The sequence below is a fragment of the Mauremys reevesii genome, linkage group 6 (assembly GCF_016161935.1).
Source record: "Mauremys reevesii isolate NIE-2019 linkage group 6, ASM1616193v1, whole genome shotgun sequence".
NCBI lineage: Eukaryota > Metazoa > Chordata > Testudines > Geoemydidae > Mauremys > Mauremys reevesii.
The window spans coordinates 98,969,304-98,988,569 of NC_052628.1; the positions used below are offsets into that span (position 1 = coordinate 98,969,304).

General features: G+C 41.8%; 1 protein-coding gene across 7 annotated transcripts in view; it reads left to right on the forward strand.

Annotated features, from left to right (window-relative positions):
* The window catches only part of SLC24A2 (solute carrier family 24 member 2), a 188,764-nt gene extending 171,689 nt beyond the window's left edge, over nucleotides 1-17,075 (forward strand). For 6 of the 7 annotated variants that reach the window (XM_039545487.1, XM_039545491.1, XM_039545490.1 and 3 more), the window contains 3 exons: nucleotides 3,316-3,405; nucleotides 5,281-5,447; nucleotides 9,120-11,005. In XM_039545487.1, coding sequence (XP_039401421.1) covers nucleotides 3,316-3,405; nucleotides 5,281-5,447; nucleotides 9,120-9,369 — 507 coding nt within the window. In that variant the 3' untranslated portion in view covers nucleotides 9,370-11,005. Of the gene's footprint in view, nucleotides 1-3,315; nucleotides 3,406-5,280; nucleotides 5,448-9,119 lie in introns of all 7 variants that reach the window. The other variant, XM_039545493.1, reaches the window with a different exon arrangement.
* The last annotated feature ends 2,191 nt before the right edge of the window (nucleotides 17,076-19,266 follow it).

Here is a 19,266-nt window from a genome sequence, read left to right on the forward strand (position 1 = left end):
GTATTCAGTTCGATTAGACATAGATTTGCGCATTATATTTTATTTTGCTTGGTGACTTACTTTGTTCTGTCTGTTACTACTTAGAACCACTTAAATCCTACTTTCTGTATTTAATAATATCACTTTTTACTTATTAATTAACTCAGAGTATATGTTAATACCTGGGGGAGCAAACAACTGTGCATATCTCTCTATCAGTGTTATAGAGGGCGAACAATTAATGAGTTTACCCTGCATAAGCTTTATACAGGGTAAAACGGATTTATTTGGGTTTAGACCCCATTGGGAGTTGGGCATCTGAGTGCTAAAGACAAGTACACTTCTGTGAGCTGTTTTCAGGTAAACCTGCAGCTTTGGGGCAAGTAATTCAGACCCTGGGTCTGTGTTGGAGCAGACGGGAGTGTCTGGCTCAGCAAGACAGGGTGCTGGAGTCCTGAGCTGGCAGGGAAAACAGGAGCAGAGGTAATCTTGACACATCAGTTGGCAGCTCCCAGGGGGGTTTCTGTGATCCAACCCATCACAACAGGTACCTAAGATAACTAGCCGATTGCCCTACTTTCTCAGTGTGAATCAGGAGGCCTCCCCTGTTGTACCCTCCTCCTTGTGTTTCCTCCCAGTATCCCACTTCCCCACTTACCTCTGGGCTTAGGTCACCCCGGTGAACCTAGCTTAAAGTCCTCCTCACTAGGTTAGCAAACCTGCCTGCAAAGATGCTCTTCCCTCTCTTTGTTAGGTGGGTCCCATCTCTTCCTAGCAATCCTTCTACCTGGAACAACATCCCATGGTCGAGGAATCCAAAGCGCTCTCTTCAACACCACCTACATAATCACGCATTTGCCTCCACAATTCAATGGTCCCTACCTGGGCCTTTTCCTTTAACAGGGAGGATGGATGAGAACACGACTTGCACCTCAAACTCCTTTATCCTTCTTCCCAGAGCCATGTAGTCTGCAGTGACCCACTCAAGGTCATTCTTGACAGTATCATTGGTGCCCACATGAAGAAGTAGGAAGAGGTAGCGGTCCAAGGGCTTGATCAATCTCGGCAGACATTCCGTCACATCCTGAATTCTAGCTTCAAGCAAGCAGCACACTTCTCAAGTTTCCTGGTTTGGAACGTGAATGACTCTATCCCACTTAGGACGGAGTCCCTGACCACCACCACTCATCTTCTCCTCTTGGGTGTCGTGGTCTTGGAACCCCCATCCCTAGGACAATGCACTCCATGCCTTCCGGTTGATGGGGTCTCCTTCTGGTTCCTTCCCTCAGATGACTCTTCCAAGCCATTTTCCGCCATAGTACCTGTGCAGAGAGCCTGAAAACGGTTTCTTACCTCTATCTGCATTGGGGGTATGTGGGTTCTCCTCTTCCTTCTTCTGGAGGTCACATGTTGCCAACTTTCTTCCCTGTTCTGCACTGCCCTCTCTGATTCTTCAGCAAGTTGTGCCAGCAGTACCAAATGCTGAAGCATTCATTCGCAATACAAATTTAGTTTCAAGCCATAATTCGATTTACACTGTGATTATTCCAAACAGAATTACGATCAAGATTGCTCTGCCAAACTAGTTAACGTAAGTTCTCCCTTTTAAACAGGTATGACTGGCTTAAAAAGGCAGTGGGGATGATGAATGACACTGAAAGGCACAGAGACCAAAATAAGTAATGAATTTTAATATAACCCATTAATTTGTTATGAGAATACTGTACAGTCAAAGCTTGACATTAGTAAAGGAGAAATCCTAATTAAAAATGAGTCTGCTTTGGTGTGATATAGATTTTGGAACTCATTAATGGGCTTCAAAGACATTATTGTGTGTACAGGTTTACCTTTCTTTTATAATGAACCTCTCTACAAAACAAAGCAAAGGGGTTCCACAGTAACCAGTACATCTTAATTGCATCCTACTATGTTAATTGAAAATAAAAGGGTTATTTTTCCAAGTAAAATATGATGAGCTAAAAACTTCTAAATGTACCTCTTTATCATTTCGGACTCTGCAACAACCTTTGTGGTTGTACAAAAAGTACATTCTCACTATAGAGTTTGTTGGCAAAAAGTAACCTTTTATATTAATTGTACCTGGAATATTTTGAGTGCGTGCACATGGCCTTGAGGATGGGGCAGTCGCCTGCATTCAGAAGACCTAGTTTCAATTCCCATTTCTAGCCTGCTGGATTACTTTGGGCAAATCACTTCACCTCCCTGTGTCTCAGTTTCCACATCTGTAAAACAGGGATAATGATACTAGTGCTTTGAGACCTCAAGATAAGGACTAGCTTGAATACGAATAACTTTTATTCACAAGGAATCACTTCAAAAGTGGAAAATGGCTCTAAAGAATATCATAGCCTGTTACAGCTGTTTTCCACTTTCAAACTGATTTCTTATGAACCATTAGAGGAATGAAGTTCTGGAACAGCCTTCCAAGGGGAATAGTGGGGGCAAAAGACATATCTGGCTTCAAGACTAAGCTTGATAAGTTTATGGAGGGGATGGTATGATGGGATAGCCTAATTTTGGCAATTAATTCATCTTTGATTATTAGCAGGTAAATATGCCCAATGGCCTGTGTTGGGATGTTAGATGGGGTGGGATCTGAGTTACTACAGAGAATTCTTTCCTGGGTGCTGGCTGGTGAGTCTTGCCCACATGCTCAGGGTTTAACTGATCGCCATATTTGGGGTTGGGAAGGACTTTTCCTCCAGGGAAGATTGGCAGAGGCCCTGGAGGTTTTTCACCTTCCTCTGCAGCGTGGGGCACGGGTCACTTGCTGGAGGATTCTCTGCACCTTGGGGTCTTTAAACCATGATTTGAGGACTTCAATAACTCAGACATAGGTTAGGGGTTTGTTACAGGAGTGGGTGGGTGAGATTCTGTGCCCTGCATTGTGCAGGAGGTCAGACTAGATGATCATAATGGTCCCTTCTGACCTTAAAGTCTATAAGTCTATGAATAAAAGTTATTTGGTAAATTCAAAGTCAAGGCCCTGATTCAGTAAAGCACTGAAGCAAATTTCAACCTTAGAATATACGAAATGAATGGCAAACCAATATTTACTATTCGGTATGATCAGGATCATCGCTATGGGTCTGATATTACAATCCTGACACAGGCTATTTTGCTATTGAAGTCAACAGGAGGTTTGCCTGTGCAAGCACTGCAGGATCAGGACATGCAGAGGTTCAGCTACTTAATCCTCTTCTAACTTTCTTAGATCACTATATGTTTGTAATTCTGAATTTGTTTAGGGACTGTATATGCATTGGTCAATATTTAACATAAATGCACACTCTTTCTGTTTTATTTCTCTTTCAGTCCTCCAGGAAATTTTTTCCTGTCACATTCTTTGGAGCAATCACTTGGATAGCAGTTTTTTCTTATTTAATGGTCTGGTGGGCACATCAGGTAAGAGAATGATTAAGGTGTGAAATGTAAGTTTTCCTATTGTCTCAGGTTTCAGAGTAGCAGCCGTGTTAGTCTGTATCCGCAAAAAGAACAGGAGTACTTGTGGCACCTTAGAGACTAACTAATTTATTTGAACATAAGCTTTCGTGGGCTACAGCCCACTTCTTCAGATGCATAGCTATGTGTCTCAGTTTGTGACTAGTCATTTAGGGCCAGATTCTGCAAACCTACCACATGCTGAGTAACCCCTTATTCTGCAAGCTGGAATGATTCTCAGAGTAAAGTACTACTCAGTGTCTGGAAAGGTGAGTTGTGCACATTTGCTGACAAATGTTTGATCATTCTGTTCGCATTAGACCCATCAATAACCATTCACTGATAGCTATGTAAATAATGCCTCTTTGAAAATCTTATATGGGCTACTCCTCTTTAGCCTGGAACTATGATGCAAAAGCCTATATGGACTTAGCATGTAGACCCCTTCCTCCGTCACTCTGTCCATGACCCCTCTCACCTGACAGTAACATCATAGGGCTTAAGTGGAGCAAAGAGTCTTGCAAAGGGCCTGCATGCTTGCTGGGGAGAATTTCATCTTTAACAATAGCCCAGTCCCTGCTGTTCCTCTTCTGGCAAAACTCCCATTGAACTCAATGGACATTTTTTTTCTTTTTGCAAGATTCAGCCTTAATGGAAATACATTTGAGTGAGTTGAATCCTTGTAAAGGTGACCTACAAAAGGAAATATCTTTTCCATAGTGCTGATTTTTATTCATTTTTTCCTGTCATTTCTGCATGTTTGTCTAATTTTTAGCATCATTTTCCTTGGCCTCATATTTTTCTTAAGTGTTTGTTCTTGTCTGAAAACCAGAGCTGTGCAAATCATGCATTGTTCGGTTTCTGAGGGATTCACCAGCTGAACCATGGAGCTTGATTCACAGAGGTTCAGAAGGATTCAACCCCTGCAAGTTCCAGTTGAAATTCTATTGCAAACCCTGATGTTGCTGTTAGTGGGGGTGGTTTGCCTTCTGAGACATATACAGAATTGGTCACACTGGTAATTTCTTATTATTTAGCTAATGCAGTGGCTTTAAATGCCACTGTACTTCAGTAAAGCTACACACAACTAAAAGAAAAGTCTTTGCCTGTACAACTTGGAAGCTAAGGGCTGCCCTTAGCTGCTGAAGCCATGATTGTCAAGGAGGAGGAGTAAAGTTTTATTAGCTGTGTGGTGGGTCCTAGAGCACAAGGTAGGATGGCTCAGGGTAGAATAAGCAGTAGGATATGCACTCTGTTGCGTCCTTAAAAACAGCACTGTGCATATCCTACTAGCACATCCAGGACACTGCAAGACATGTTAGCCAGCTGAGGGTCTAACCACATCCCCATACTGGCAGAAAATGATCATTTGGGGCTGCAAAGCACCAGTGGGTGCAGTAGCAATGTATTGTCATTAGCACATAGATCTCATGTCCTGCTATCTACAGACCCCTCTCCTCTTACGTCCCCAGATAAATCCTGCAACTCATGCAACTCAGAGCAGTATTTGGCCCTAAAGAAGCAACCAACCATTTCTCCCCTTACTGACTGCTTCATTAATAATATAAATGTGATCTTTTTCTCCTTACTAGCAGTAAGTATTAGAAAAGTCACTCAGTCAGCAGGGTCATCTTGATGGTTTAATTCCAAAACTAAAAAATGTCATGTTCCAAAAACTTGGGAGCATATTCTACTCTCTTTCCATTGCCATCCTACCAAAGATTGAGGCTAGAATGTGCCCCTAGGTGATTTTCCATTTTAACCAACTTTACAGCAAGGAATGCCCATTCCTCCCGTGACCTCTCTGCATTCTTTTGTACTTTTCCCAATACCTTTTAGGTTGGCGAGACCATTGGCATAAGTGAAGAAATCATGGGATTGACTATATTAGCTGCAGGCACCTCTATCCCTGACCTAATTACCAGTGTTATTGTGGCACGAAAAGGCCTAGGTGATATGGCAGTATCCAGCTCTGTTGGAAGCAACATCTTTGACATAACAGTGGGGTAAGTACTGCACAAAGATAATTATGGCTAAGTTATAAAAGCTTAAATGTTTTGTCATAGTGTTAGCTACCATTGCTTTCTGCTCTTTTGCATGTGATAGAAATAGATTTCAAAATAAAGTATCTTACACATGCAACATGCTTTACTGTCTTTCTTGATTTGTATCAAGGTTACTGTATAATAAGGTCAAAAGTGAATATTTGTTAAATAAGCTTGTTATGAATCAGTTGTTTGAGCCTCCAATTTGCTGTTTGTTTGTTTGTTTGTGTAAGGGACCATTCAGTCAGGTAAATTTCACATTTTAAAAGTCTATAAGAATATTGTTGCAAGTATCGTATTTAAAGCATGCTTTGCTTTAGTCAGCAGTTTGGGATTTGCCCCTTTTGTTCATACAGTTTCCAAGCTACAGCTGTTTGTGTGATCAGTGATCATGAATGCCTTTTGTTCTTGCGGTACCTGCCCGGCTGTAGTCAGTACCACTGAGTGTTCCACCATCCAGATAAACCCTGACAAATCCAGACACACAGGCACTGATTCTGTTATTCTAAGGCCTCTTCACATAGTTCTGACAGTGAAGGGAGGCTTAAAGTGGGGAGAAATGGCACCCTGAGAATACACACTGTGCAGGGGGCTTCCCTGGCAACTATAGAGCAAAAGGGTTCTACACCGGCCCTGCTTCCAGCCCCTGGTATAATGGTGATCAGGGGTATGGACAGGTGTAATGTATTGTTTGAGCACAAGTTAGGGTGACCAGACAGCAAGTGTGAAAAATCGGGACAGGGAGTGTGTGTGGGGGGGTAATAGGTGCCTACATAAGACAAAGCCCGAAATATCGGGACTATCCGTATAAAATCAGGACATCTGGTCACCCTAACACAAGTTAAAGGCTCCTTGAGGCTGTTTTAACTTACATTAGGGCCAGGCAGGTTCCTGGCTGCCTCAAAATACAGGAAGGGATGGGAGGGTTTAAAGTCTCCTTTGCCCTCCCATCTCTGCCCTAAGACTAAGAACTGAGAATCTGGCCACCTCTAATATCACCATCCCCAAAGTTATTTGTTTGCCATCAGATGTCAGCAGGAGGAGATTTCGCATTATATTTTTGATAATCAGATTGATTCTAATGTACAAATAACAGGTTATTGGGCCAAATTCTCCCCTCATTGACATCCTCCAGTTCAACACCACTGAGATCAACTGAGTTACACCAGCATCGCTGAGGAAAGAATATGGCCCATAAAGTGTAGTTTCTTTTAACAAGATAAAGTGCTGTCATGGGAGAAACTTAAAATAGTATTTGAGTGGAGACTAAACAAACTGTGGGATTGAGTCGTCTCCATACAGAATTTCCATTTGTGTACTGACTCATAGGAACAAACATATACCACCATTCCCCACTTAGTATTTTGGGTAAAATTATGGTTAATGCAGAGTCAGAGGCACAATCCTCTTCCCCACACCTCCAGATGAGTACATATATAAGGCGAAATTCTGCTTTGTGCAGTTCAATCGGACATTCCTATGTTGTTGCACACACACTTTCTGGCATGTGAAGGGTTTTGCCAAAAAATTCTGGGAATTCTTTAGGCAGATCCTTGTCCCCTTAAATGCGCTGTGTGTAAGACCCCTTACACACAGGGGTAAGACCCCTGACACACAGCACACTTAAACTGAGAGTATTTGGCTGATAGAATATTACCCTGTCAGTCACAGGAGGATCCATGTGGTGAAGGGACAGCATAACACCCTAACACTCAGTGTAAGGGGCACTCCAGCAATCCCAGCTCCCAGAACAACCCTTGCAGGCTATCAGCAGCTGAAGCAATGTAGAGCAGTCCTGGAGATGCTCTAAATTACACCACGGGCTAGGCTGGTACAGAACAGTCCCCAGAAATTGGGGAGGAGTGCAAATGATTTATTTATATCACCACCTGTCAGCTACCCCATCACTTTGAGCTCAGCTGAGACTCTGGACCTCACTCTTCATTAGTATGGTGAACCCAGTGGTATGTTTTGTTTTTAAATAATCAACTCATAAATATAATACCTACACACATTAAATCACTAAGCGTCCTCAGTGCATTTACTTAGAACATAGGCCGTGGACATATTGCAAGAAGTTTCCCATTTGGTACAAGGGGTGCAGGTGGGAATGTGGGGTGGGGGAGGTGCAGGAGCTCCTGTTTGGTGCTCAGGGTGGGAGTGAGGATGTGGGGGGTGCAAGAGTCAGGATGTGGGGGGTGCATTGGGTGTGGGAGGGCTGGGTATGTGCGGGGTGCAAGAGCCAGGGCAGAGGGCTGGGGGTACGTGTGGGGGTGCCAGAGTCAGGGTTGGGAGTTGTGAGGGGGTGAAGGAGTCAAGCAGAGGGCTGGGTGTGTATGAGGGGGGTAAAGGGCTCAGGGCAGGGCCTGGAGGGTGTGCGGTGTGCGGGGCTGTGGGGCTCAGGGCAGAGAGCTGGGTGTGTGTGAGGGGGGTCAGGGCTCAGGGCAGAGGGCTGGTGGATGTGTGAGGGGGTCAGGGCAGGGGCTGGGTGTGTGTGAGGGGGGTCAGGGCAGAGGGCTGGCTGTGGGGGGGGGGGTCAGGGCTCAGGGCAGAGGGCTGGGGGATGTGTGAGGGGTCAGGGGGGGCTGGGTGTGTGTGAGGGGTCAGGGCAGAGGGCTGGCTGTGTGGGGGGGGTCAGGGCTCAGGGCAGAGGGCTGGTGGATGTGTGAGGGGGGTCAGGGCTCAGGGCAGAGGGCTGGCGGATGTGTGATGGGGGGGTCAGGGCAGAGGGCTGGGTGTGTGAGGGGGGGTCAGGGCAGAGGGCTGGCTGTGTGGGGGGGGTCAGGGCTCAGGGCAGAGGGCTGGCGGATGTGTGATGGGGGGGTCAGGGCAGAGGGCTGGAGGGGATATGCCCCTATTCCACCCCCCCCTTCTCCAATGCCCTGACTCTGCTTCTTCTGTGCCTCCGCCGGGAGCAGTGAGCACGCTGACTCCACTCCTCCCCAACCCCCTCCCTCGCAAGGGCCATCAGCTGATCGGCTGGCAGGTAGGGAGGAATGGAGAGGCAGAGGAGGGGCAGGAACCCAGCACACTGCGGGACGAGGCAGGGGAGCCGGCAGGACCAAGCTTCTGCCCACTACCCCTTGCCCCCTGCCCCCGCAGGAGGGGGCAGAGGGCGGAGAAGAGCAGACCGGGCCGGGCTGGGCAGGATTTTTAATGGCATGCTGCTGCCTGCTGGGACTCGGGCAGGCAACACCATGCCATTAAAAATCGGCTCGCGTGCCATCTTTGGCACGCGTGCCACAGGTTGCCAACCCCTGTGCTAGGTGCTGTATAGACACAAAAAATATGCAATCCCATTCACTTCACCACCTTGTGCACTGGGCCCAGTCTTCTGCAACCTGTCAATCTGTGCCTTGGCCTCTTCTGGAGGTAACTGCTGCGAAACAGGATGTCTGTCAGCCTAGCCACACCTGCTGCTCAGCCCGATCTAGTCCATCCCCCAAGGCCCAGTACAGAATTTTTCTTTTTAGTATGTTACCTAATGCCTCTCTTATTGTGTCCCTGCACTAGCCTATTAGATGGGCTTCATTATGTTTAAATGAACGGCTTTATGTTGAAGTGCCTCAAAATATTCTTAATACCACTTTTTGTTTCTCTATGGCATTTCCAATTTCTCTTTGTGTTTTTCAGTCTTCCCCTTCCATGGCTCATGTATGCTGCAATTAACGGCTTCGTCCCGGTGACTGTCAGCAGCAATGGATTGTTCTGTGCTATCGTCCTCCTCTTCATCATGCTACTCTTTGTCATCCTCTCCATTGCACTCTGCAAGTGGAGGATGAATAAATTCTTGGGCTTCACCATGTTTGGTCTCTATTTCATATTCTTGATCGTCAGTGTCCTTCTGGAGGACAAAGTGATCTTGTGTCCCGTCTCCATCTAGTAGGAAGTGCCGTTTCTCGAACAAAACAAATATCTGCAATGGACAGCATCCCCTGAGAATAAACAGTGGATCCACAACCCTTACAAAAATAAATACATAAAGAGTCTAAAAAGGGCTGGATTTGAAGTGGAAAAAATATTCAGCTGATGCATTTGCTGCTGAACAAAACAGTTACACATAAGAAGTGAGATCAGCTACCTTTAGGCTTCTTTGCATGGCACTTGGAAGATCTCACTGTTCACTAGCAGAGGTCCTGTATGTATGTTATAACAATGCAAGTTATTATATATACTACACATATGCTATGTTTCCTTGTATCTCTCTTTCTCTATATTAATATATGCCTACATGCAGAAACAAAGAATAATAGATACATACAGGTATAACCTTGCAAGGAGAACGCTAGTATCCATTTCGGGGAAACACAAACCTCTAGTTGGGGATTTATGTAGTTACCTGTTGAATGTATCAGTGGAAGATGTTAGCCAACAGCATCTGCATGAGTAACAGAAAAGGCCACACACTTCTCTCATTCAGATGGATTCATATGCTGTGAGCTTGCGCACATTTTGGACATCCACATTGCGGACCTTTAGAAGCCCTTGGCAAAGTGAACATGATGTTTCAATAGAATCCTGCTAAACTCTGCAGCGTCCAGACACTCTGGCTCTAGCACTGATGATGAACTGTAGGCTGACTCATGATAGTCAAAGGTGAAACCCAAACTGGGGATTTGTGGCCTCTTCTAGCATCATCCCAGCATGCAAGTAGAAAACACAACTAAGTGAATTCACTACTTTTCTATAGTGCAGCAATACTATAAATAGTACCAATGTCTTTCTGATGCTATTACCACTGTAGGCTTGCCTTTTCATATAAAAAAGAAGGCTGGATTTGTTTGTGTGTAGTATTTCATATAAAATTTAGATGCAGCTGCATGATGGGAAGCTGCCTACTTGCTGAAGTGAATATCCTTTTATAGACTATTTTCCACCATTATTTGCCGTGAATAAGTCTTTCACTTTGCATACTTTCTTATCAGCTTTGGGGCAGATCCTCAGCTGATGTAAATTGTCACAGTTCCATAATGAAGTTATGATAACTTATTCCAGTTGAGGGCCTGCCCCTGTAAGTCTGAGAATTTAGCAAGGGGGATCTAACAATTGTATTATGGAGGGGTTGCAGGTTGAAACACAGGCAGAAATCTTCTAGAGTCGCTGAAGTGGTAGCATGTGTTAATTATGGAGGTCTAAGGGGACCCATGAAAGAAGAGAGCCCATTCCTGCTCAGATTGAAGTCATGAGAGGAGAAGCAGGTCCAAAATTAGAACAAAAAAGGCCCAGGAAAGAGAGAGAAATCAGTGTTCCTACAGAAAAAGCTTTTACATTTCCTATAGTTGGATATAAAATGGGACACTTGAAACCTGAGTAAAAATTATTTTGGGTAATGCCTGTTTGTTTTTTCAAGGTCTGTGTTTGGTTAAAGTTCATGCAATTTCATTGTGTATCTGTTTTCCAGAAGTGACCCATTTCAGAGTTGTTTCTGGTGGAAATACTATGCCCAGGACTATGAACAGAGGGTCCAGCACATTTTGGTTGGTTGATTGTTCTGATGTTATGGCCATGTTTTCTTTCTATATCCCATGCTTTCAGCACTTTTGCCCCTCATTATATTCCTTGTATGTATGTTTATATCTCTACATAACTATATCTGCATAGAGCATAAAAATGGAGAAAACAGTAGATCAAACAGTAAGAAATATATATTTATAAAAAAGAAAAAAGTATATATTATTAAAGTTAAGATATTAATGAACAAAAGCAAGAAAATTAGGAGTTACAGTTACTACAGAGTCTGTTACTCACTTCTTGTGCCTAGGATTTAATACGCAGGTACAGAATTGCATACAAAGCCAGATTCTGCTCTTAATTACACACCTGCAGTGCCCTTTGCATTTTTAGTGGCACTTGTGCCTATGTAACTGTGAGCAGAAGTTTGCCTGGTGTATTTCATATCCCCTATTGCTCTGAAATCCCCTTATCTGTGCTTCAATCTTACCTACAGTGGTGCCACTGGCACCGCTCACTATTTTTGTATATGGAGACAGTCCTGTGTAAAAGCAGGTGTACATACTTATAGTGACCTCAGCAGAAAGCAATGGAAGTCCTGTGAGGAAAAAATGCAGGGCCCAAATTCTGAACTCAGTTACACCAATAAAATCCCACTGATCTCAGGGGGTTTTCACAGCTATAAGTGAGGGTAGAAGTGGCCCCAACTCTTGTGTGTATCCCGAGGGAACCACCAAATCCTTTGTGATATCTTAGATGACAATACTCACAGTAGCTTTATCAAACAAAAACAAAGTTTTCAAGTGGCCCCTAGAACTTCTTCCCTAAGATGAGAGGAATAAAAAGAGCTGGTGACCACAAAGAATATGTGCAGGACTTTGTGAGTGTGTTGAACCTTTAAGTGAGGTGTATGTGTAATCATACACAATATACTGAAATGCACAAACTCACAAGAGGACACGCATTTTGCTGAAGTTACAATAAATATCTGAATAGTACCAGAAACATCTAGCAAGCTGCACTGTGATGAAAAGTCTCTTCTGCAGTGCTATGAAACAACTGACAAGACTGTACTTTAAAGCAGACACATTATGTTTCAAATGAGATTTAAAATCTTCTTACACTGGAATAGGTGAGTCACTCCTTCAAGTGATATTCTTTCCCTGTTAGAAAATGACATTGACCTTGAATTGCTGGCCCAGGTGGACATACCACAGGTTCAACGTCTAACATTTCCTGAAAAGCCTAACAGTTTCCTGCAGCTGTTTTTCCCCTTTAGCCAGGAGGTCTTGGTGCAGGCACAACACTGAAAGGAGAAATTCAGGGAGGTAGAAAGGAGGGAGACGAGAAATCTGACAAAAAATTATACGTTTTTAATTCAAAAGAAAGTTAGAATTGACCAGTATAATTAAACAAACTAGTGAAACATATTTATTCAGGCTGATCTTCCAAGCATTGCTTATTCCACATGTATGCAGATTAGGTATATGTCAAATGTTTGCACAGCCACATGAGATATAAATAGGATCAGGCAGTCAAAACTAACAGAAAAACTAGCAAGCAAACAGTAGCTACAGAGGTAAATGTAATGCAATGATGGATTGCTATTTAGTAGGAGATTATCTTTCAGGCATGGCACAGAAATCATTTTATAAAGACAGGAAGTATATAATATTCAGGTAGTTCTATACCAACAGAGCAGGCTTACAAAGGCATTTGCCGTTTAGTTTAAAAAAAAAAAAAGTTCAGACACACTAGTTTGACATTTAAAACAATAAAACACACAAACCAGATTTTGATCTCAGTTCAGTGCACTAAAGCTCTCAGTGTAGTTACCCCACATTTAGACTAGTGCACCTACCATCAGAATCTGTTCTACACTCAGAAGGGGAAAAGCCACCATTCCTATTTACATCTGTAACAGGGGTTGCAATAGGAGAGCTGTGACGTGCTCTGGAGAGTAAAGTCATTAGCAGCTGAATATGATACAATATTGTGGCATGGTAGAGAAAGAACAATAATTTTTTCAAGATGGTATTCAGTGAAAATGTTTCAGTCCAATGGTCACATAGACAATTCTAAGGACAATTTTTGAGTAGGCCTAGTGACTGGGATACTGTAACTGCGTTTGTGTGCTATGTTAAAATACCTAACTCATTCTTTCCCTTTCAAGGAAGTTGGTGGTGTTAGATTGCCTCTGCCAACACATTCATCTTGGAAGGTATTAAAAGTGATTCCCTGCCCCTCCCCAAGAATAACAAAATGTGCAGCTTCTGCTGCCTTGTGTCTATCAGGCAAATCCTTATTCAAACGATAATGCAAATTTGCATAGCTCCACTAACTTCAGTGGAACTACGCCAGTTTCTACCATTTGAGGATCTGGCTCCATATTTGCAAAATTCTGTTTAGGTCCTACAAGTGTTTGCTAGTTACAGACAACTGTGCTGGGAACTCTGGGGTAGATAATTTGGATGCATGGAACTGTGGTGCTTGGAGATACTGCGGTGTCAAGATGCAAAAATCTTTGCAGGAACAAACAGTTCAGGCAACATTAACTGTAGCATTTTACTGTGAGCCAGTTTAGTTTCCAAATGCCTGTCTGTATTCTGCTTGTTTGTTCAATTGATCTCACTGTCTACATATTCCTAGAGCATAGTATTAAAATACACTGGTGACACAAGTTATTCAGATGCTTATCAAGAGATCATATATAATATCTGTTATGGTAATGCACCTACCATGTAGTGTCCATAACATACTCTAAAGAATGTTGTGGTCACTATACTTATATTATTGTTATCACTATATGTGAAGATTTACCAGAAAATAAGTTACATATATGATTACCCTGAATTCTGTAAAGATCTGAAGTACCTAGAAATCTTTTTAAATGGGATATTTTTATGCAGCTATCATTTTGCCCACTGTATCTTTCAAGAAATATGGCTGCTGAACAGTGATTCTGCAAAATGGCATTATGTTATTCCATATTTATTGTGGCTCATTGATTCTATAACATGTTTATTTTCTAACTGTCAGCCCTAAAACTCAGCCTGGGATCTGAGATTCAAGCTTCGTTCTTTCTTTCTCATACATCATCACCTGTAATAAAGTTTCTGCAGGCTAAATTAGGCTTTCAGTAACATTTAGGCAACCGCATTGCCTTCAGTAATGTTACATTACACAGGTTGGATTGGAATGTAGTAAACACTTGCTGATGCACAGAAAGGAATAGAATCCAACTCACTCATTAATAACTGTATTGGTTGTGCAAGGCTAATGAGAGTAGAAAAAAAATGTAAGTACCTTGGAGCTCTGACTTCGGGAAGGTCCATTAATATGCTGTTCGATATTAGAAATAAACAGGCTGGGACAAATTTTGTTCCATTATACCCATACTGAAATCACTGGGGATGCAAAGGTGTAAATGAGAGCAGAATTGGACCTAATAGATGTAACAAAAAAGATAAAATATTTATTTGACTATCGTTATTTTATGAAATGCTGTTTATTCATATAAACATTGTGAAAAAAAATTAACAAGGAATTGGGAAAGACTGAGATCATTTTGTTGAGTAAATTATGCATGCTCCCTGAAAGAAGAGTTAGACCCCACTGGTTTTAGATACTGAGTCTTACTATGCCGACCAGTTCAATATTGTCTGGGTTTGGCCTAATATTATCTTGCTCTTAACTAGTCAGTTCATTGAAGCTAATGGATTTGCATGAGGGTATGAATCAGGATACACCATGTCCAGGTGTGAAATCCAGGCCCCACTGAAATCAACAGAAATTTTGTCATTTATGTCTGTGAGGCCTGGATTTTACCCCTGGAATCTGTGTGGTTTTGACACACAGACAAAACAGATGTAATTGTAATGGGAGTTGTGTGCATTTATTGAAGAGAAAAATATACAACATAAAATATATACATTGGAAATGCTTCAGGGAGAGTTTAGAGCATACAGTCAACAGTAATTACAAATAGATGTAATAGTTTAAACACTTGTATTTTGGGAAGTTATTTTCCTTCCCTTGTAAATAAGATGAAGCAGTTAATAAAATTGATAGCGTGTGTGTTTTTCTTGGACCAATTGATTCTGTTTAATATTTTCCAGTTTCCTGGGAAGCTTAATATGAGTGAGATGGGTAGCTTGAGGAATCGCAAATATATAAAATAATTTGAATAACTTTGGCCTAGAAGTTTTTGGTCCTAATTTGAGTGCTTAAGGTTGATTCAAGTTGTTCATAGGTTTTGCACTGACCTGCTGCACAGGAGTTAATTTCACTCATCAAAATGATCCTTCTTAATTTGTTACCGTAAGTACAGAAATGTCAGTGGATCGGTCTTAATCATTTCTTGTATGAATGAAAGCAAGAAGCAGCCACCAAAACGTTCCAGACCAAAGTTATACAAAGCATTGTACCCATATGACATAAATGTAAGACACAGTCCCATACTCCTTATGTAGACAAAGCTCGTACTAGGCCTATTGTGTGTTTGTACTCATGATTTCATGAAGACTAAATAGCCCTAAACAAGATGTCCTACAGAATAAGAAGTTTATATATATATAAATACTGATGTACAGTAGGTTTACCCACTCCTAACACATATATATGCTCATACACACACTATGTATATGAGTTAGGAGTGGGTAACTCTACTGTACATAAGTATAGAGTTACAGCAAATTCTCCCTATCATCAAACCAGAGTAACCCAAATGAAATTTTTATGTATGTTTAAAGATATTGCACTTTATAGTATTTTATGTTACATAATTTTCTTAGTGTAAAGCAAAGCCATTTAAACAAAGGCAGCTCATTTTTGGATTCTGAATATGGGCATTAATTTTTAAATAAATAATCTATTCTGCATCTCTGTTACATAATGTTTAATATAAAATATTGTTAAGTCAATCATCATATGTTAGCAAAATGCTGACACTTTCTTACAAATACACGACAATTCTATCTTCTGATGAAAAAAAGACAAAACAGGAATCAAATGTTAATGTGGTAATTAACAAAATGACCTCAGATAGGTAGAATAACACATATACGATGGGCCATATTCTACCCTCAGTTACACAAGCACAACTTTAGTAAAGACAATGAGATAAGAGAAAGCAGAATTTGCCCATATTCTTAATATTTACAGCATGACTTTAAAAAATGATGTGCATTATTTTTGCAGCAAGGCATTTAATCCTGCAGCAATCCTGCAGTCCTTGTACACCCAAAACTGGATGTTTTGGGGTTGCAAAGAATTAAGTCTCAGGCCTAATATCACAATTAATTCACATCACTACTCTAATATATTCCCCAAATGAAACCTCAGTAAAATAAGCACCTTGTGTTTTAAGTTTACAGAAACTAAGATACTTCTATCACAATTCCTACAGTATCTTAAATTCTCCAGAGTCAAACTATCTGCTGAAAAGCAACAACTTTGAAATTATTGTCAAAAATAAACATTGCAGATGTTACTTTTTTGTTTTCGTTATCTGGTTTCAGTTCCTCATAATGGGCCTACTCCTGCAATCCTGAATCCAATAAGACTACTCACAGGAATAAGAACTACTTATGTTAGTAAGGATTTGCAAGATCAGCTCCATATGTTGTCACTTGAAAAATTTAGTAGTATGTTATAAATGACAACTAGATGTTATTTTTGTAATAAACTATTTTTTTTAAATGCAGCAGTTTTCAAACTCTTTGTTCCTTTATTTTTAACTTAAAGGAAAAGAAAGCCGGAGCCCTAGCCTTATTTATTTATGTAAAATAATCTTTTGTCATGGAAAACCGACTTGTGTAGCCCCGAGATAATTACAGCTTGTGTGTGTGTGTTGATCATTATTCACTGAATGAAACTGTACTATAACTCTGCATTGATATATACTCTGAATACAAGTTTGTACATAGTATGAAAGCTATATTTATTTACACATAGGTTCTTGGAAATAATCCCTTGCTGTCAAATGTACTACTTCACTATAACTACAGAACTTTTCACTGTGCTTGTGTACTCTCTTTCACACTAATGTATCATCCTTGTACTACTGATAATCAGCTCCTCATATAAGTCACTTTATGTAACTAAGTCTTCTGAGTGTGAAATATAAAAAAAGACTTAAACGGATGTCATTTTGTTTAGTATTCTTTCTGTCTTGAGTCTCTTGTTACAGCTCTGAAAAATACACGTTAAACTATTTATTGTTTCTTTGTAATGATATCAGAATTGGGGGATGGATTAGATGACCTCTCCAGGCTTCCTCAAGTCCTACATTTCTATGACTTTTATTATAAATATAGGTTATTATTAATTATTTGCATTAAAATAGCACCTCGTTTCCTCAACAGAGAGTGAAGCCCCATTGTGATACATTCTGTACGTACAGACAGTAAACAAAAGTCCATGCCCCAAAGAGCTTAAAACCTAAGTAGACAATACAGACAAAGGGTCATAATAAGGAGATATTATTATCCGCATTTTACATATAAGGAATTGAGGCACAGAGATCAAGCCCATGATTCATCATGGTATTTAAGCATGGGCCTAAAGTTCAGCTATCGAGCAGTCCTACTTATGTCAGTGGGAAAAGTTAATTAATTTGGTGTTAACAGAGACTTAGGCTCTGATTCAACAAAATGTTTAAGTGATCTGTCCAGCATCCCACAGGAAATCAGTGGCAGGAGGGGGGAGTCAACTGAGGTCTCTTGACCCTCAGTCCAATGTCTTAACCACAAGAGCATCCTCCCTCGGGTAAGTGCAGACCTAAATTATACCTGGCAAATGCACAGATTGGTATATAGGTGGGGTGTGGTATTATTGTATAGAGCTATGAGCACAGGTACTTGGGCACTCCTATTCTGCAAAAGAAGAGCAGAGAACTAGCAAATTAATAGGTTCAGAGCCCTTAGGCTGAATTTTCCCAAATTGCTAATATGCACTTGCAAATTCTATAGACCTCAAACTTCTAATGCTTTGTGTGACTATTAAACTTCCACACCCAGCTAGCAGATGGCAGCAACTTTGAACATTCTATCTTGTGCATTTCACAATGCTCATTTATTTGCAGGATGACATCTGGCAGATGTCCTCTGGGAGAGGCAGCGTAGTAGGAATTCTGGGCAGCTGCCAGCCCTTTAGATCTCTAGCACAGGCCATAGTGAGAACCAGTTTAAATAAAGTTCATCAAGGATGAAGTAGCTTCCGGGAGCTATAATGCAACTGGCTCCTGGATAGTTCATTGGATGAACAGAGACCATGGGACACTTGGTGAACTCCCTGGTGTTTTGAGGAACCCTAGAAAGAGCATTAGTATTGGGGGCAAGGGAGGGTATCCAGGCTGATGTCACTGAACAGGCTTGGGCCTGCTTTTCACCTGGGCCTATAAGTCATAGTAACCTATGAAGGACTAGACTGTGGCTTTAACCACACAGCCTTGAGTAGGGAGAGATGGAGAACCACACAGCCCAGTTGGAGTACCAGAAAAACTGTGCTTCCACGAGCCCAATCCCTGCTGGGACTGCTCCCTTCTCACAGAGGATGTGCAGCTCATATTAGGCTGGCCTAGAATGTTCTCCCAGAAACCCCACCCTCACTCTCACTACCCTTTTCACCAGGTTCATCCTCGGGGTGGGCGGGCAGCTCTTGTGAGCTTGGTGGGAAGCTCTTGTGAACAGCCACACAAGGGTAGAGAGACTGGGTGCACCTTCATGTGTGTCCTTGCATAACCATGCAAGGGCCAATCACAATCTGGGCCAAAATGCTTCACATCCTTGTAGGACCACAAAGCAGTCCTCCCCTCTGTGGGGATTTTTCTCACAGTCACACATATCCCCTCTGTTTTGTTTAAGGCCAAGCAGATACAGAGAAAATGGGTGTGGCATATGAGCAAAGTGTCCTATATTCATGAGCCAATGGCTCAGCAGCTGATGAGCACAACTCACCAGTATCTGCCTAGCCCATTCATCATGTATTAAGAAGATGAGAACAGCCCTACTGGGTCAGACCAATGGTCCATCTAGCCCAGTAGCCTGTTTTCTGACTGTGGCCAATGCCAGATGCTTCAGAGGGAATGAACAGAACAAGCCAATTATTACATGATCCATGTCCTGTTGTTCACGCCCAGCTTCTGGCAGTTAAAAGCATAAGATATCCAGACCATGAGGGTTGCAGCCCTGTCATCTTGGCTACCAGCTATTGCTGGTCCTATCCTCTGTGAATTTAATCTCATTTTTTTTAACAGAGTTATAATTTTGGCCTTCACAGCATCCCCTGGCAATGCATTCCACAGGTTGATTGTGCATTGTGTGAAGCA